The 17,765-nt window shown below is 43.4% G+C and overlaps 1 protein-coding gene across 2 annotated transcripts; it reads left to right on the top strand.

Moving 5' to 3' along the window:
* Positions 1-765: 765 nt before the first annotated feature.
* On the top strand, positions 766-12,290 carry LHX8 (LIM homeobox 8). 2 transcript variants are annotated; one of them, XM_075424040.1, is made up of 8 exons: positions 766-908; positions 1,123-1,269; positions 4,099-4,220; positions 5,705-5,925; positions 6,376-6,479; positions 9,686-9,781; positions 10,843-11,026; positions 11,786-12,290. In XM_075424040.1, exons 1-8 carry the CDS (start codon positions 828-830, stop codon positions 11,860-11,862), a joined length of 1,032 nt encoding a protein of 343 aa, XP_075280155.1. In that variant the 5' UTR covers positions 766-827; the 3' UTR covers positions 11,863-12,290. The 2 variants fall into 2 exon arrangements, with proteins under 2 accessions (XP_075280155.1, XP_075280154.1); XM_075424039.1 differs by having other exon boundaries at positions 4,099-4,250.
* Positions 12,291-17,765: the final 5,475 nt, after the last annotated feature.

The raw sequence follows: 17,765 nt of genomic DNA, 5'->3' as shown, positions 1-17,765 counted from the left end.
TATTCTCCTGAAATGTCCCGAGAACACCAACAGTATTTGGTTTAAGGGAACTCTACGGGCAAGGTCTGTAACCGTGGAAAAAGCGTAACCTGCGGCCCCCCTCCGCTGAGAGCGATTTTCTGGTTCTCCGCGGAGCTGCGGGCAGCCGGCACCCTCTGTCCGCGCCGCGGCCGAGGGCGGTGGCGTTAATTAGCAACATCCGCGGTCTTTCAAGCTTGGTGTCAGGGCTGGAGTCGCGCTGCGGCCCCCGCGCAGCCCAGATGCTCCTCTTTTAGCTTAATGAGAGAGGTTTTATCGCGGGGTCTCGGGCAGGAGGGGAAGCAGCAAGGCGGGTTTGGGAGCTGTGAGTCTGAGCTACGGGAGCGCGCTGGGGCTGCGGGTGTCAGCAGCGCGGAAAAGCCTTTCCCGTTGGCGCGTGCTCTCGCGCTCCGTCGGGTTTGCCGTCTCGGATGTAACTCGAATCTCTGTTTGGACTGGGGCGGCAGGGGGAAGCTGTGGCAAACGAAGATGACAAATTGGGGGGGATCCTCTGTTTTTTTCGTTGCTGGGTTTTTTGTTGTTATTGTTGCTGCTGGAGGTGTCCCTCCCCCCCCCCCCCCCCCCCCGCACCAAATGCGGCGCGGGCTCGCCGGCGGGATGGCGGCCCCGCCAAGCTCGGAAGGCGGGCTCTGCGCGGGAGGTGAGGCCAGCGAGGCAGGTCTCCGCGCCGCGAGGCCCACCCACTCCAAAACAAAACTTTTCTCCTGCAGGCGCCGAGCGCAGAGACCGAGCGGGGTCCCAGAGCCGCCGCGCCCCGCCGCCGGGCTGGCATGCGGTAGGGCAGGGCCATGTACTGGAAGAGCGACCCGATGTTCGTCTGCAGGCTGGAGGACAAGGACCTGCCCGCGCTCGGCGGCCCCGCGGAGAAGGTGTGCAGGGCGGCGGGAGCGGAGCGGGCGGGGGGCGGCGCGGGGCCGGGGCGGCGGCCGCTCCCCCGGCTCGGCGGCCCCGGGCGCGGCCTCTCCGCTCGGCCCCGCGGAGACCCGCCGGCTCCCGCCGCGACGCTTCCCGGCGGGGCCCCGCAGGTGTCGGCGGGCCGGGCCGGTGCGGGGATACCGGGCGCTGACCGCGCTCTCCCCGCAGGCGAGCCCCGCAGTGGCCGGCGAGGACTCCCGCCCTTCCTCCGCCGCCCCGTCGCCCGCCTCCTCGCCGCGGTCCATGGCCTCGGGCGCCGGCAAGTGCGTGTGCAGCAGCTGCGGGCTGGAGATCGTGGACAAGTACCTGCTGAAGGTAGGAGCCCCCGGCGCGGGGCTGGCGGCGGGACCGGCTCCCGGGCGCGGGGCCCGGCCGGCCCGCACGGCGCCGACATTTGGCTCGATTTCGCGACAGTCACGTCGTCGCCGCCCGCCCCTGTGCGCGGGGGAGAGCGCGGCGGGGGGCCGCGGGCCCGGGGCAGGCTGCCCCCGGGCGCGGCCCGCTCCCCCGCCGCCCGGAACGGCGTGCCCTCGGCGGCGGCGCAGCGGAGCCGCTGCGGAAGCGTTCGGAGGAGGCTGCCTGCGTGCGTGTCCGCGGGATGGGGACTCGGAGCGGAGCCGGACCGCTGCTGGGGCGCCGGGCGACTCAAGGGCTGTGTCTTCTCGACGTGCTGGGGGAGAGAGCGGGGGGTAAAACGGGCGGTTCGGAGCGCGGGTGACCTCCCGGCTGAGCTTTGTGCTCCCGGTTAAGCGGTGGCGCTGGGACTCGTTTGGTATTAACTGAAATAAATCTTCTCGTGCGATCTCATGAATCCCTAAGCAAAAAGCACCTATTGGGAAACGTGGAAATAAGTTATTCCCGTAAAAGCTGGTCCAGTAACGCCTGTGAAGGAAACAGGCTGTGTGATTGCAGAGTAATTTTGCTAGCCTTAGCACTCAGGACGGAGTAAGATCATTTAAAAACAAACCCATATGACTTCAAACGCAAAGTGTTAATGCGTTTGGGAGGCGGGCTGTTTTTCTGCCTTCGGTATTTCAGCCATTAAAATTATCCTGGATCAGAGTTTTGCCCTCTCTTCTTTCAAAAGTGAGATTAGACAATCGTGCTAGAAATCACTTCATTCCATTTGATGCAGCCTTAAATAAAGCCATCGTACATCCTGCAAAGTAAAAGTCGGCGACACCGCTGGAAACATGTCGGTGGTGGTGTTAGACTGTTTGCTTAGCTCCCAGCCGGGTAAGGAGGTCAGGACAGCGTGTGTGCCGCGTTGGTGTTCGCTTGGTGCGGGGTGGGTGCGGTGGCAGCTGCCGTACGCCATTTGTTCGGGTGGATCGCAGCCGCCGTTGCGACAGGCTGGGCTTGCACACTGGCAGCGCAGTAGGACTGGGAGCAGAGCTGACCTGAGCTCTGCTCCAGTACCTGTTGGTGGCTTGCTTACTGATCATTGCTGTTTCCTGTCAGAACGACTGGGATAATGTGGCTTGGAGCAAAAGACCTCTAGCTGATTTAGCCTTCAAGTTAAATTGGCTGCTACTGCTTCCTACAGATGCAGAGGGAGAAAGGAATCTGTGCTGGTAAACTGCTATCTTGCTGATCACCAGCAGTACGTCTTCCAGCTTCAGCCCTGTAAATCAGTAAGTGAGAATGCAGATGGGAGACATCAGATGGGATGCCTGCCCGAGCTGTTGATGTCCTGGTCTGTGGAGGAGCGCTTGCCCCGAAGCTGAGCTCTGCATGGCGGGGATGCCAGCTCTGGCTTTGCAGAGCGGTGTGCCAGCAGCCTGGCTCCTCCGGCCTGCGCCGGGCTCCCAGTGTGGGGCTCGCCTGGGGAGCCTTCGCATGGGGCGACGGCTCAGGAGGCTCCATCCGGCCCGAGCGCTGCTGCCCTGCATGTCTGCCTGCAGCGCGGCTGCTCTGAGAAATGCTTGGGAGGATCAGTTTGGTGACAGCTGTAGTCAACAGTTTCGCATTACATCGTGGTGTAAATTTGTCAGTGTATGGGAAGATGGCTGCCAACAAGGATAATAGTTGGGAGAGTGTTGCGCAACTGCAAACTGTGATGTTATAACCTGAAGAATGACTGAAACGGGCGATTCCAGCAGGAGTGTTGGAGTCAATGCCTCATTTTCTCTGTGGTTTGTCTGGCAATGTTCTGATGAAAGGCACATCCTGGATTATCTCAGATCTGCTGCTTTGCCATAGGCAATATATGGGCTCTTTGGTATGAGATGAGAAATTGGCTCAGAAAATATATGTTAAAAAAAAAAGGAAATTTAAACTTAGTCATTGGTTTACAGAATTCCTCCTGTGCAGCAAGGGATTATCCACAGGGTTATTACTTAATTTTTATGGTCACTGGGAGTCTTGTGTTTTCAGATTCTTTAAGTTATTTAGCTGATGTGTGATGCACAATGTCTGCACAACAAAGAGTTCTCTTTATAGGAATGAAGAAATGAAAATATTTCCTCTCAGTTTATTTGCCCCAAAATTATACATGAGTTTTCAAAACTGGTGATTTCTGCTGCTTTCTATGACTCTGTCTAGTTTCACTATGGATATTACATGTTAAAGAATCATTGAATTTGCTGTTAAAACAACTGCTGTTCTTTTGAAACTCTCATTCACTAGTTTTGCTACAGAAACCTGGCAAAGGAAGATGTGATTCATGGTGTGGTTCTATTTGACAGAGTTGGTTTTTTTTTTCTTCAATACTCGCACTTTAAAATTTCAAATCACTTTGGAAAGTTTGTTCTTTGTTAGGCAGGACTTTTTACAGACAGGGAAATAAAAGTATGTAAGCTAGCTGCCTTCTCAAGGTCATGTGAGGCCAAAACTTGCTATGCTACAAAAACAGAACTGGGCACAAAATATCTGCATGGAACTTGAATCTCTTGCTTCCTTTTCTGGTGCTTGTAATTACAAAACTGTGAAAGCTAATTTTGCAGACCCCCATCAAATGAATTAACCCTTAATATGCATGCAGCTCTATAGGAAAACTGTTCTGCCTTGAAGACCATTTTTCCGTGAATTATGGTACATGTACTTTTTGGCTTCCTTTGGATGGAAAAAATAGTTTTTGTAAATATAAAATGTAATATTGGTAGCGCAGACGTTGAGGGGTATTCTTCTTCTGTGTTTTTGCAGGTAAACGACCTCTGCTGGCATGTGCGCTGTCTCTCATGCAGTGTTTGCAGAACTTCTCTAGGAAGGCATACCAGCTGTTACATCAAAGATAAAGATATCTTCTGCAAACTTGATTATTTCAGGTATATTATACAGGAATACCATTTTATTAGGTAACAAGTTACCCTTGGTTGTTACTTTTCACTTAAGCTGCAATTAAAATGCACATTGAGGCTCTTCGTTTTTTATTCGCTAGGTTTATTTTCAGTAGCTAAACTCTGACATTTCTTGTAGTAAGGGACTTGGGAAACCCCAAGTGTCTCTAATGTAACTGAGTCTCCCCCTCTATTGTTATGCATAACTACAGCATTTACATAATAATTTACTTCTGTATGCACAGGGAAAAAAACCCAAACAAACCTGCGTCGGAGTCCCTGCCACAGAAAGGTTGTAAAGCTGTCGTATGTGCAAAGAATCATCCGTAGGTAATGCCAATGGAGAATACAGGGTAGAGTTGAGATGATACTGAGTTGATATTCTCCAGACTTAGGGTATCGCATGGAACTACAAAAACAACCCAGAATAATTCCCGTGATCTTTAAAACAAGCTTTCAGCAGTTATGCTTTGCTGTGATCATTTGATTTAGAACATGAAGCATTCTTCAAGATTAAGATCCAGTCCTGTAAAGAATAATATTATGTATTCCTGCTGGCATTGAAAGTACTTATGGTACAAAATCTTCGTTCCAGAAAGCAGCGAAAAATTTTGCTGTTAATTTTGGTGTGATCGCTAGTACTTCCCCAGACCAAACGATTTATGGCATTCCCACCTGTGTAGTGAATGGATTATGTCCAGCTAGTCAGTTTTGACACTGAAGGAGAGGGAAGAGGGCAGGCTGAATACTGTGAACTTCTGGAAAACCAAAATTTTGTGGGACTTAAAAAAACCAAGAACTTGTGAGTCTGTGAAGATTTTCAGGACAAATTCTTATCTACATAATCAACACATCTTGGTGGCTTCTTTCCTCTTCAAAGAGAAATACTCTACCGTAGTAAGGTAAATGCAGATATTTGAATTTCTTTTGGAACATAATGTGATGGTGATTAAGGAAATAACTATGAAGATACAGGTTTTCCCCCTTTTTCTGCTGAAGGGGACTGAATGATTAGTGAAGGATGATGTAGCTAAATATAATAGTTCAGACTACCACTAGAGTAATGTGAAATAATTTGAATAATGGGGGGAATTTTGAATGCAAAGTCAGCTGTTTCTATCTCCCACTCATAGCTTTTTGAGGAGTAATTATCTTTGTAAAAGGAAAGATGAAGAGTTGAGAATTCATGTAGCTGTTAAGATGTTTCAATTTTACTCTTTGCCTTATGAAAACATTAACTTCTGTAGTTCAGTAGTGGTCTTGCTTTAAGCTATCTGATGCAAACTTGCTGATTTTGTTTTCAATAAAAACACAAATTATGCTGTCCCTTTGTCCCTTGTGGTCAGCCTACTTGCTGCGGGTCGCAGGCGTGCTGCCCCGTCGCCGTTGCCTCTAACCCTCCCGGAGTCACCCGTTTGTCCAAGACAGCCGGTGTCTGTGCTGTCACCCTCCTGTTGCCTTTGTGTTTGCAGGCGGTACGGCACCCGCTGCTCCCGCTGTGGGAGGCACATTCATTCTACTGACTGGGTCCGAAGGGCTAAAGGAAATGTGTACCACTTGGCATGCTTTGCGTGCTTCTCCTGCAAAAGACAGCTTTCTACCGGAGAGGAGTTTGCGCTGGTTGAGGAGAAAGTCCTTTGTAGAGTACATTACGACTGCATGTTGGACAATCTGAAAAGAGAAGTTGAAAATGGTAACATACTGCTTTTGTTAAGAACTATGTTTGTGGTTTAGTTTTAATTAAATTGTTGGCTTTTACTTCATCTTCCTTATTAAGAGGTAATTACCTAGCTTTACTAAGGCTGGAAGCACAGGTTCTTGAATTAAAATAATGTGCAAATTATTTGATTTTTTTTGAGTTTGTATAACTTGTTTGCTGTCCTAAGGAGAAGAAAGGAAGAACATATCTAGTTACTAAAATATCATGCTGGATCTATTCCTTCCCTCACTTTCAAGGGAGTCATTTGGGGTGTAATGGGTAATAGTGCCAGATCAATTTAACTTTGAATAGAACATGGCTTTTTATAAAGCTGAAATTCAGCTGGCCAACTACTGATGGTTATTGTTGGAAGCCAGTCTGACTTAGGAATAACATTGTTTTGAATGTTTAGCAGACGGTGTTGTTTTCTTTTTAATGCTTCAGGTAATGGGATTAGTGTGGAAGGAGCATTACTAACAGAACAAGATGTTAATCATCCAAAACCAGCAAAAAGAGCTCGGACCAGCTTCACAGCAGATCAACTCCAGGTAGAGGCAGTGCTAAAAACTTGCATAGTTCAGGTTTATGCAGGACATAGGTGCTGAACCGATAGGAAATTGGATGCATGTGGGGGGAAAGAAAAAGCTTGCATGCTTTAAACTGTTTCATAAACTATCAAGACACAGCATGTTTCTGGAATTATTTGTTAGCTTCAGCAGTTTAATATGAAATAGTTACTCTTCAAGCTTTTTATTTCCCTGGGGGCAGCTAGTAATTCTGCAGAGTGGAAACAAAAAGGTTGTTCTGTTTTGATTGCTCGATGAAATCTTTTTAATCAGGCGTTTACATCACTACACATAATAAAGACAAAATATTTTTAGAATTATGTAATGTGAAGAGTTGTACTAAAGATATGGGTACTGTATATAGCTTGAAGACATTAACAGGATGGAAGTTTAAATTTTGTTATAATGCACAATAAGGGCTGCAAAAGATTGTGTTCTCAAAACAGGTAGGTATCACGGGTTCCTGTTTACATTCACATGAACACAGGTTGATTCCCATCAACGACTGTTTCTTGTTTTGCTTTGGCTTATAGAGAAAATGAGGAATAGTTGCATGCTTATTTCTTGATTGCCCTTTTTCCCTCCTACAACGGTTTTCCTCAATACTTGCTTTTTAGAATCATATGTTATAGTCTTGGCTATAATTCTGTACACCAGGAAGAGAGACTATCACCAAGGACTCACCTTTGCTTTCCTTCCTTCTCTTCTTCCCCTTCTCCTAGCCCATCCAAAGTGCTGCATGTGCTGACTTCCTCAAAGTCTCTTTGAGCTTTGCCTGTTAAAAATACGACAAAGTCAGTATAGTCTTGTTGTTGTATTCCAAGGCCTTGCTTCAGTATTTAATGCTGCACATTTAAGGGAAAACCCCCACTTTTTCGTAGAGCTGGGTGGAGTGAAATACAGGGAAGCACATTTGAAGTACTTGGCAATTCTCATACTGCACAATTTGTTCTTGAACATGCATTATTCATAGAATCACAGACTGGTTTGTGTTGGAAAGGACCTTAAGGATCATCCAGTTCCACCCCTCTGCCATGGGCAGGGACCTCTTCCACCAGCCCAGGGTGCTCCAAGCCCTGTCCAACCTGGCCTTGAACCCTGTCAGGGAGGGGGCAGCCACAGCTTCTTTGGGCAGCCTGGGCCAGGGCTTCACTACCCGCAGAGTGAAGAATTCAATAAATACTGAAATATTTCTTTCTCATATCCCTTTATACTAGCTCAGCCACTTGTCATATTCCTTTCCGAGGTCAGGACTAAGGGAAGTGGGGGCTATGAGGTCTGGAGGTACCAAATGGAAACCCCTTCTGTGTAGGGTCAAGCCTGTGCTGAAGTGGGAGGGAGGAGGATTGCTGGCACCTGCTCTTCTTTCAAGGCTTCTTGTCTTGTTGCTACCTTGGCAAGAATTCACTCTGGACTGCCTCAAATATGAGTTATTTCACCCTCCGGATCACCGCTTCACTTAAATTAGCTTGCCAGGGAAAAACACCATGACCAGGGCCAGCTCCCCATGAAAGGGGCAGTGGTGAGACCAGATTTAGAGGTTTCAGCCTGTAGTGGGAAGGAAGCTGCAGCTTTCTACCTAATCCTAGCTGTGCATCCCTACTTTCAGTTTATAATGTGTCTTTGAATTTCTGGCCACACATGGCCACTACACCGTTTGTTTTCTGCTGTCTCAGTCTGAGTTCTGTTTTGTTGGCCTGTCTTCTTGTTCGTGGTGAAAGCAGTTGAGAAAAATTTAAGTTCAGGTGTAGTAACACATGTGAGGCATTTAAGCAGTGCTATACAACATGGCATGTGGCTGTTCAAAGTTTGTGTTTCTATTTCAGACGTGATTCGAGACCAGAGTGTGTTGTTAATACAAAACAAGCATGTTAGCAATGATTTCACAAGGGCACAGGGCAAGGGCTCTGGACATCAAACTTCTGTGAAAGAGAACTTTCTTTTCCAGCAGTAGCTGAACAGGTGATAGGCCCAGACATCAGGGTAGGAACTGTATTCAGGGCTTCTTCCCATTTGTTCTCAGTGAAACTTCCACATTCCCCCCTCTTCTTAATTTAAATAGATTGTAACCTATTTCAGCAGGTGTTTGAGATCTTAGGGCCTGTTGTTTAATGACACTCACTATATGCTCAGTGCATCTGTCTCCGTACCTGTCCTTGATGCTGGGATAAGACTTTACTTCCAGCAAGAGAAGCATCAGAGGCATAAGTGACTGTCAGAATGTAGTAACACACCTCGTGAAGTACTTGTTCGAAAGGATGCCTGCACTTTTTGACGTTTTTATATGAAACAGTAGGAAAGTAAATAGTTTCAACGTTTCTGAATGTGGAGAGAGGTAATCTGAATCTTCAAAGATGAATCCTGGCAAAATTTGCAGATCATCAAGGGGCAAAATCCAGAGATGAGAAACTGTAGTTTACTAAGTTGCTGGAGATACCCTGCAGAAATCCATGAAGCCTTACTTCCTTAAATAAGGTAAACTCTTACAGGCTCTAAAAGTGTTCAGGATGCAGGCCATGTTGACATCCACTTCCTCAAAAAAATGTAATTCATGTCCTAATGACAAGCATTCACTTCAATTTTCTGTAAAAAGATGTGCAACCAAACAATTACATAGTGCAGGTCAGCCAAGGCAAAGCCTCTGTGTTCCTCAGGTCAATTAACGGTAGACAAGGCACAGAGTGCTTCCCAGTTGCCTGCATCCTCCCTGCTGCTGAAAAGAGGGTTAAGTTGCTCCGTATAATACAAGATGCAGATACTGATTGACAAACTCGGAGAGGTGGATCAAAGTTCATTCCTTTCTTATGCTGCGCGCGGTGCTCTGCTGCTATAGATGTTTATCAAGTGTGTTTGAACTGCTTCGCAGTGAATTATCTCCCACTGTCCTTTTAACGCAATCGTAACATAGCACCTCCTCCATTTTTTACTGCTGCCAAGCAGAATTCATTTCTTTCATTTCTGGTAAATGTCTCATCTCAGTTAAGCATAATAAGGGGGTTGTATTTTGGCTTTGGAGGATTTTTTTTTTTTTTTTATTTCCTTAATGTATTGGGGACTCCCTGTGGACAGGTGATTACAAGAGTTTCCTAAAAACAGGAAAGGAGTGGGACCATGGTATGAGAGGAGTCTCTAATGCTGCTCTCAGGGCTGCGCACAAAAAACTGCAAACTCTTGTCTTGCCTTTTCAGGTTATGCAAGCACAGTTTGCTCAGGACAACAATCCAGATGCACAAACACTTCAGAAACTGGCAGAAAGAACAGGCTTGAGCAGGCGTGTTATACAGGTAACTGTGCTTAGTTACTTGACTAACAAAGTCTAGTATTCATCCACTGGAAATGCTTAGTGACAATTTTCTCCATGTAGTTATTCTAAGACATAAAAAGATCTAATCTGGCAGTTATAACTTCAGACAACATCCTTAGTCAGGAATAGATCTAGAACAAAAATGTTAATTTGGAAAATTTGCTATACTCCTCTTGCACTTTGTGTGGAGAATTAACAATCTTCCAGGAAGAAACCTCTCAGCCTAAGTAGCATAGAAATGGCCACTGAGCTCCTCTAAATATAAATTTCTGACTTCAACAGTATGTTTGTAAGACCTGCACTCTTTTTGAAAATGGCTTGTGGTATGACACATTAGGAGTAAGTCAATATCTAGTCATCTGTTTATAGGGCAGAGTTAAAATATATACCCATGCCATCCAAAACCAAGAGAAACACAAACTCAGAATCATTGCTGGAAGATGCTCTCAGCAAACATTATATGCATGCACTTTTTATACATAAATATGACTTTTTATATAACATAAATTATACCTGTATATGCTTATATAAATAAAAATAAGATTGCAGTTCCCTTAGCTCATTCTAGCCTCGAAGACTGACAGATTTTCTATAGAAACAAGGTATTTGGCAGCTGCGATCAAGCCCAAAAGCCGAAGCTTGTGCACTTCTCAATGTGAAAAGGAAAATGGATATGCTGTTAAAAGCCTGCTTCACTGTCAGCAGTATTCAGGCATGGGGACGGCTGTGTCCCACTCATTCCGTGTCCAGGGGCAGCAGTCCAAGCAGCGGTGCGGACGTCTGCCCCTGGAGCTGTGCAGCCCCTTGCAGTGCCTGCCCTTGGGCTGCGGGTCACTGCCGAAGCTTTCCTGACCTGATCACGCCTGTTAGAGGCACCAGGTAGGCTTAGAAGGAACGCTCCTTTTGGACTGTCAGTGTTATGTTAAAGGCCAAATTAACTAATGGCATTCAGATGAAGTTAGAAATCCAAGGTTTTTATTATGCTAATATTGAAACAGAATGCAATCTATCAACATCATGTAAATTTTACCCCCTTTTCAGGTGTGGTTTCAAAATTGCAGAGCACGCCATAAGAAACATGTTAGTCCTAATCATTCATCTACTGCTCCTGTCACAGCAGTTCAGCCCTCCAGGCTGTCTCCACCCATGTTAGAAGAAATGGCATACTCTGCGTACGTACCCCAGGATGGGACTATGCTAACTGCTCTACACAGCTATATGGATGGTAGGTGTAACAACTTTGTATACTCAAGTAAAATCATCATTGACTGTAGCAAGAACAGTTTACCAAGTACCGATTAAAGAAACTTAATGGATTTCTAATTCTAGTATTCTTTATAGACTATCTTAATGTTGTACTTGCTACCTACACCTCATTAAGAATTGTGCCTCTTCATGCAGTAGCCCTTCGCTGTAAGAGCATAGCTGAAGATCTGGGGTATGAAGACCACTTTTTCTGCTTCCTCCAAACTATGAATACTAGTAATAAGAAATCAAACACTTTTTTTAAACGCCCGTGTCATGTTTCTAATAATATGTAATTTTAATGAAAATAGATTACCCACCTGCTTCCTGACTCTTACCCCAAGGATTGTAGGTATGCTCAACCCAGCTGAAGACTTAAGCTTCCCTCCTGCTAACACACAGTGGGGGAAGCTTAGTGGTCAAAACCATTTCACCAGTCATTGCATGTCTTATGACCTTGCAAGTCAACAACTTTGGCTCATATTTGTGATTAGGAGAGACTATGAAGGTTTTGGGAGAGCTAGACTCTGAGCTGCATATGTGGCCTCAGCTTACTCTTCTCCAAAGGAGTGGTGTAAGGTGGGCTGTGGGTGGAGGAGTGCGGATGCTGGGCTAGGGAAATGAGAGCATGCTGCAGTGGTTGGGGCCAGAGAACTGTTACCACCCAATGGGATTTACTAGCTTATAGCCTTTTTCTACCTCTGATGAAGTTGACCAGTAAATATTTCTGTTTTTGTAGCTCATTCACCTACAGCTCTTGGACTCCAGCCTTTGCTACCCCATTCAATGACACAACTGCCAATAAGTCACACCTAATTCCTTTCTGTCAGGGATATAAGCTATTAAGGATGTAACCTTAAGTCAATTATTGTGTATTAAAAAATATCATTGGAAAGATATTAATGTTAACTTTTTATTTAACATCTGAAGCATTTTCAAGATCATTTTTGCTGCCCAGGTATGTAAGTATATTTAGCCTGCCAGACACTTTTATGGATTCTGCATAAATAACAATTACATTGTTTACAAGCCTTATTAAACACTTTTTTGTATTGTCTGGAAGTAGTTCACTCTAGTTATGTGTGTGTTAATTTATTTGTCATCAAAAGAGCACTTTGCCTAAAAGAAAGGACTGACAATTGTGCAAAATGTTTACAATTCTTTGTGAAATTGTAGTTTATCATTAGTTTGTATCTGTAAGTTATTGCTGGAAGTATTACCTGTATTTGAGTTGTATACAGCCTATATGTTAAAGCTTATTTCTGTGAGTTTACAAAAATAAATTTTGGTTGGAAATATTTTCAAAATGAACTGAATAAAGTTTCTGCTGTAGCATGCTAAGCAAAAATGTTGCTGTCTTTGTCTGAACTGTGATCACTTGTGAAGCACTTAACTTGAATCTTCAATTTTAGGAAAAGGTCTGTGGTATACTTAGGTACACTACACCAAACTCAGGAGTGTTCCTATCTGTCTCAATTGATTTTAAAAATCCTTTACTGGGCTTAGCTGGGTCTTGAAATGCCCCAGATAGGTACTTCTGTAAAGTATATACAAAACAGCGCTGCTCCTGAGGGTGAGGGAGATGGGGATATATAGGATAGATTTTTTTAAACTGTGCTTTAAGTCAGCAAGTGGAGAACCTAAATTCACATCTGCTTTACCACTTAGAATTTTTACTACTTCAGCTTCTGGGGTTTTTTTTCAGTGGTTTTATCTTGTAATTTTGCTAAGCAGGATGGTAACTAATATGTGATACTTAAACCTGGTCTGCATTTTTAAAGTAAAATCTAGCTTACTATTTTAACTGACTTGTATCAAACTGCATATGAACAGATATTGGAATTCAGTCAAATGCACTGGAGTCTACGGTGTTTTAAACTGCTAATGTGCTAAGACTCAACTGCAAAGCATGTTTTGATACACTGATTTGATGGACAAAGGCTAGTGCATACTATCAATTCAACTGATTTTTGTCTTCACAGACTAGTTTCTTTCAAGGATTTAAGACGGGTAGATCCCATCTGCACACCTAAAATTTATTTGCATCAGAAGGAAACCATACTTTTGAAGGTGTGTGTGTGTCTATGTCCTTTTTTCTCTCCCAGCTATGAGTTAGTGTCTCTACTTTATGAAATTTCTTAACTGTCCTGGTCAAACCATTTCAATGTGGAAAAGGTAGTATTCTTCCTGCTACCATGGAAAGATGATGGCTTTTGAGAGCATAACTTTAATGGCAAGCTCTGAATTATTGAAGTTCCATACATTAAGTGTTGGCACTGTGTCAAGTGCTACTTAAAAGATGTCTGAGCTAATCTGGGTAGCAAAAGCAATCTGTTTGCGCTGGCAGAGTGATTTGTCTAGGCTAATATTATCCTGCCATGCTTTTTTCACAAAAAACTCTACAGACATGAGGTGTTGTGGAACTTGACTGACTTTACATTTTATTCTAACCTACATAACTTCTTAGTGAAATACTCTGGGTGGAATACTGAACTCAGTAGGTGGTTTTCAGTACCTAAGCTAGCTCCATGTATCTGCATGATATAAAACCACATGCATATCAGTAGACAAACTGGTTTTTGGTCGTTTGTTGAGTCCGATATGCAAGTAGGACAACCTTACTGCTGAAGTTTTACCAGTTAAACACCGAATAATGCTGACTGAGATCTTAACATAACTTGGGAATTTAAAATACTATTCAGTTGTCTTGTTTTAAAATGCAGCTTGACTTACATCAAGTCCCTTTAAGCAAAAGTAATTATTCACTCTAATTTGAAGGACTAAGAAGCTTCAGGTAGCGTAAAACAAAGTAAGTCTAAGCTTACTTATGAAACACCCCCTTCTGTTCAGTTCCAAAGTCAGTGCAGGATTAAAGGAAATGGGAGCAATTTTCCAATTTCCCTATGAAATTAGGAAGCAGGAGAATTCATCTTTTGTTACTGTGAATGCTTGAGCAGCTATTTGTAAGTGCAGCTGGAAAAATGTAGAGTTGAAAATAGAAAGCTCCATCAGAGAAGCTAGACTTCAGAGTCTTCCCTTTGAGAATGTCAGACCTGTGCCACTGGCCAGCTTCAGCTGTCTGCAGCTGGTGGTGGGCTGTGTGGGGCTGACAATGCATATGGAAAACTGAGGACGGTTTTAGCCTGCTGCTCTTGCCTGAAGCTGCTGTGTAGCCTGACTTTCAAGTCTGAATGTTTGTCATCTTCTACTGGTTGTGTACTGGTGCGCATTTGGGACTTTGCTGCTGAGCTTTTCTGACTCTGGAGCCATCCTTGCCGCTTCTTGCTCTTTAAAAGGGTAACTTGGATATTGCCATGCTGAAGAAATTCATGGGATCTCCTTACAGCAAGAGCATGCAGCTCTAGCTACAGCAGGAACATGCAGTATGCTGAACTGATGACGTTTAGACTGCACAGGTTCAATTCAGAACAGAAATGTCTGAAATTAGCATATGAAATAAATTGTTCCTAATATCTTGCATAAAAGTGACCTGTCTTGAATAGAGGACAATACAGAGCTCTGCCTAATGCTTGACTATGTGGATGCTTTTGCAGAGAGCTGTATTTGTGATATAGTCTCTCTATCCTGAAGTGTTTAGCCTACGAGGTAGGATGATCATATGGCACTTGCTAATAGTTTCAATGCAACCTATCTTAAGAAATCCAAAATGGAACTAATGATGCAAAACACGTTTCGCATCTAGAGGTTTTCAAAAGAAGAAATATCACTAAAAAAGTTAGTTGTGTCTCAAAATTACTGTGATAAGACTGGATATCAACTTCCACTCCTTTTGCCCTTCCTTCCCTGACCTGTCTAACCAATGCAAGTTGGGGCTGACTCACACATTATTGTGTGCTGGAACACGTAACTACACTGCAAAACAAAACTTAAAATTTACTATATTCAACCTGCTGTAGGAGGAGGGAGAAATGTAGATGAAAAATATCCTTCTAATGCAAACTTCACAGAATCTCTAAAAGATGTCTGTTTTTTATTAGAAGTTGGTAGTATTTCAGTTTGCAGAGTAAAGAAATAGTCTATTGCTATAGCATCTTCAAGATCTTTCAGAAATATTTCAAGCTCTGCAATTAAATCAAATACTGGAATCTAGATGTTTTGCAATTCCAGTTATTCACCAGAAATACAGGTTTGTGTTCATATAAAGATAAATCTGAAACGTGCTCAGGCATTCTTTAGTCTGCTTTTCACCCCAAGGCACAATGAAATATCTTAGCTACGGGTAGTGGAAATGTTTGGCTAATCTGTTCTTAAATGTCTCCAACAGTAGAAAATTTTACAGACCAACAGAAAATCTGGCACTTTCGAGGGGGAGGGGGGAATTCCAACAAAAGAAAACACCCAGTCTTCTCCCTGCTACACAAATTCAATTCATAGAATTTTTTCATAACAAGTTATATTTTTTAACAGTCTTAATTTTTTCCATGCTGTTTTCTTTGTCCATCTTATTGAAGCATGAAACTCTGTTTCAGCCAGGCCCTTACTGATGCTCAGCAGGGGGATTAGGGCATGTAAGTTGCTCATTGCTGTGTGTTCCAGGATGGTGACTGCTTTTTCTTCTAGTAACACTGCCCTCCACATTCTGTTTGTGACCAGCTGTTATCTTGTCTCCTGTTTACCATTCTCCATAGATTATTGCAACCTAGGTAAGCAGCTTCTATTTTACCATACTGAAATTCACCCTGCTTCTTTCTTACTGTTTCTCAAAGTTTTCAAAATAATTTTGAATTCCTGTTCTGAGCCTCCCCAGTACTGCCTCTTTTGTGTTGTCAAAAATTCACTAAGAATCTCTTTATTCTGTCACCCAGGTAATCAATGAACATACTGACTAGTCCTCCATTTTTCAAACAGGAGAATGCATTATGTGTACTGCTTACGTCTACTTATTTTCCAACTTTTCTATCCTAGGTTATTGCCCTACCTTGCTTATGTCAGACTGTGATGTACAACTTCTTGACTACCCACACAGCCGTCACTTTTGCAAAAAGGAAGTTGAGCTGATTTGACAGTCTCATTGTTTGTATTCTTGTTATTGCTGGTATGGTTAAGATTTTAAAATTTTTGAATAAAATTATCAGACTGAATTATTGGATTCTGTGGCTTTCCTCTGCTCATTTCTTGGGCTCTAGGCACTGCATCAATTCTTCTTTTGGTGTCTCTCAAAAATAAGAGTTAATGGTTTGGAGAGGTTGCTGTCTGGCTTGACTGTCCTAGGACAAAATGCAGCAGGCCCAAGCTACCCAAAAACATTTCGCTTGAAATCATCTAGAGAGCTTGCTCTTGCTGGCCCTGGTACTAACTATACTAGTGACTTGTTCATAGATTTCTTTTTATGTTTGCTTGGGGTTATTTGGTCAAAACTGATACAGGTGAAGGTCTACTTTGGCCTTCTGGTATTCACTGGCTACAGTTTTGACTCTGCATAACAGATCAGTGCTAGCCTTACCCTTGATAAGATTTATTTAAAAATGTACACAATGCTGTTTTCTTTACCTTTGCCTACATTTATTAATGATGCCTGATTTTGAGAGTTGGCTTTTTGGCCAGAAGTTGATGCTGGTTTTTGTATTTGCATTATAGTATCCATAACTACTTTCTGCATCCTTTCTACGATTACATCTGAAGTTGAGGAGCTGCTTGAAGTTTAGGCAAGTTGATCTTATTACACCTCCACCTTTCCTTTATCCATTCATTTTTGTAAGTGTAGATAACTGTTATGAATAGTTTTCATTTATGAAGAAACCGATGATTCTTGTCTTCCCCCCGCCCATGAAATTTTACAGCTCAGCTCTGGATTTGTGGGATGCCTTCTTGAACCCTGTATTTTCATCTTGCAATACACTGCTCCATAGGACATGCAAAGTTAGTGATGTTATAAGGATGGGTAGTCAAATAAATGTAAGAGGAATAGTGTCTTCATAAAAGACGCTGTTTCCAGAAATATTTTGACACACACATCTGTGCTTTTGTCTCCCTTTTCCTAGTCCTTTTATTTTTAAATTAAATTGCACTTAAAATCATTACAGGTTCAAAAGTCACAATATTCTCTGACAGATAAAACTGATTCTGTCCTTAATTCAGAATGACAGATGGTTTATGATGTCAGCATATATTATTAAAGTCACAAGCCGCCTGCTTTTTGTACAACCGCACGTGTAACCTGCTGTAAGAGCTGAGCTGATTATCCCCATTCTCTGGTGTGCTAGTGACACGACTACCAAACTAGAAGTTCAGGGAAAGCCACCACTCTGCTTGCCCTGTGCACGGCTAGGTGGTGGCCTGCTGCCCACAGCCCTGCCAACGCCAGCTAAGGGTTTACTTGATTCCATACTGCTGAGTTCACCCATGGCTTTCATCATTACAGTAACACACACTGAAACTCCAAATATCCAGCTACTCCATACATATGTCCTAGACAACTATCTGGGAAAAGTGTGTGCGCCTGCAGCAGGAAAAATCTTGCAAGTTCAAAAATTGAACTTCTATCAATTTAATTCTGTGTGTTACTGTTGTTGCTAGTTAACTTTAAACTCCTGCTCATTCTACAATTTAAAATTAAGCAACTAGACTTGTCATACAAGTCACTAACAGCATGACAACCAAACTTTTTCAAAAAATGAAAACAATTTATTCTTTAAACTAAATGAAGAGCAGAAAAAGCCCTAAATTGGTTTAGTTAATTTCTGAAAATCCAAGCTGTG

This window comes from Opisthocomus hoazin, chromosome 6, assembly GCF_030867145.1.
Source record: "Opisthocomus hoazin isolate bOpiHoa1 chromosome 6, bOpiHoa1.hap1, whole genome shotgun sequence".
NCBI classification, from domain to species: domain Eukaryota; kingdom Metazoa; phylum Chordata; class Aves; order Opisthocomiformes; family Opisthocomidae; genus Opisthocomus; species Opisthocomus hoazin.
The sequence above is the reverse complement of the archived record's forward strand: the minus strand, read 5'-3'. Positions and strand labels throughout refer to the sequence as shown.

What these genes read in the sequence shown, in the direction of transcription:
- LHX8 (XM_075424039.1), top strand. Translation starts at nt 828, where the DNA reads ATGTACTGGAAGAGCGACCCGATGTTCGTCTGCAGGCTGGAGGACAAG. An exon ending in TGGACAAGTACCTGCTGAAG is followed by an intron (nt 1,270 to 4,098) that starts GTAGGAGCCCCC and finishes GTGTTTTTGCAG; the next exon opens with GTAAACGACCTCTGCTGGCA. An exon ending in TCACAGCAGATCAACTCCAG is followed by an intron (nt 6,480 to 9,685) that starts GTAGAGGCAGTG and finishes TTGCCTTTTCAG; the next exon opens with GTTATGCAAGCACAGTTTGC.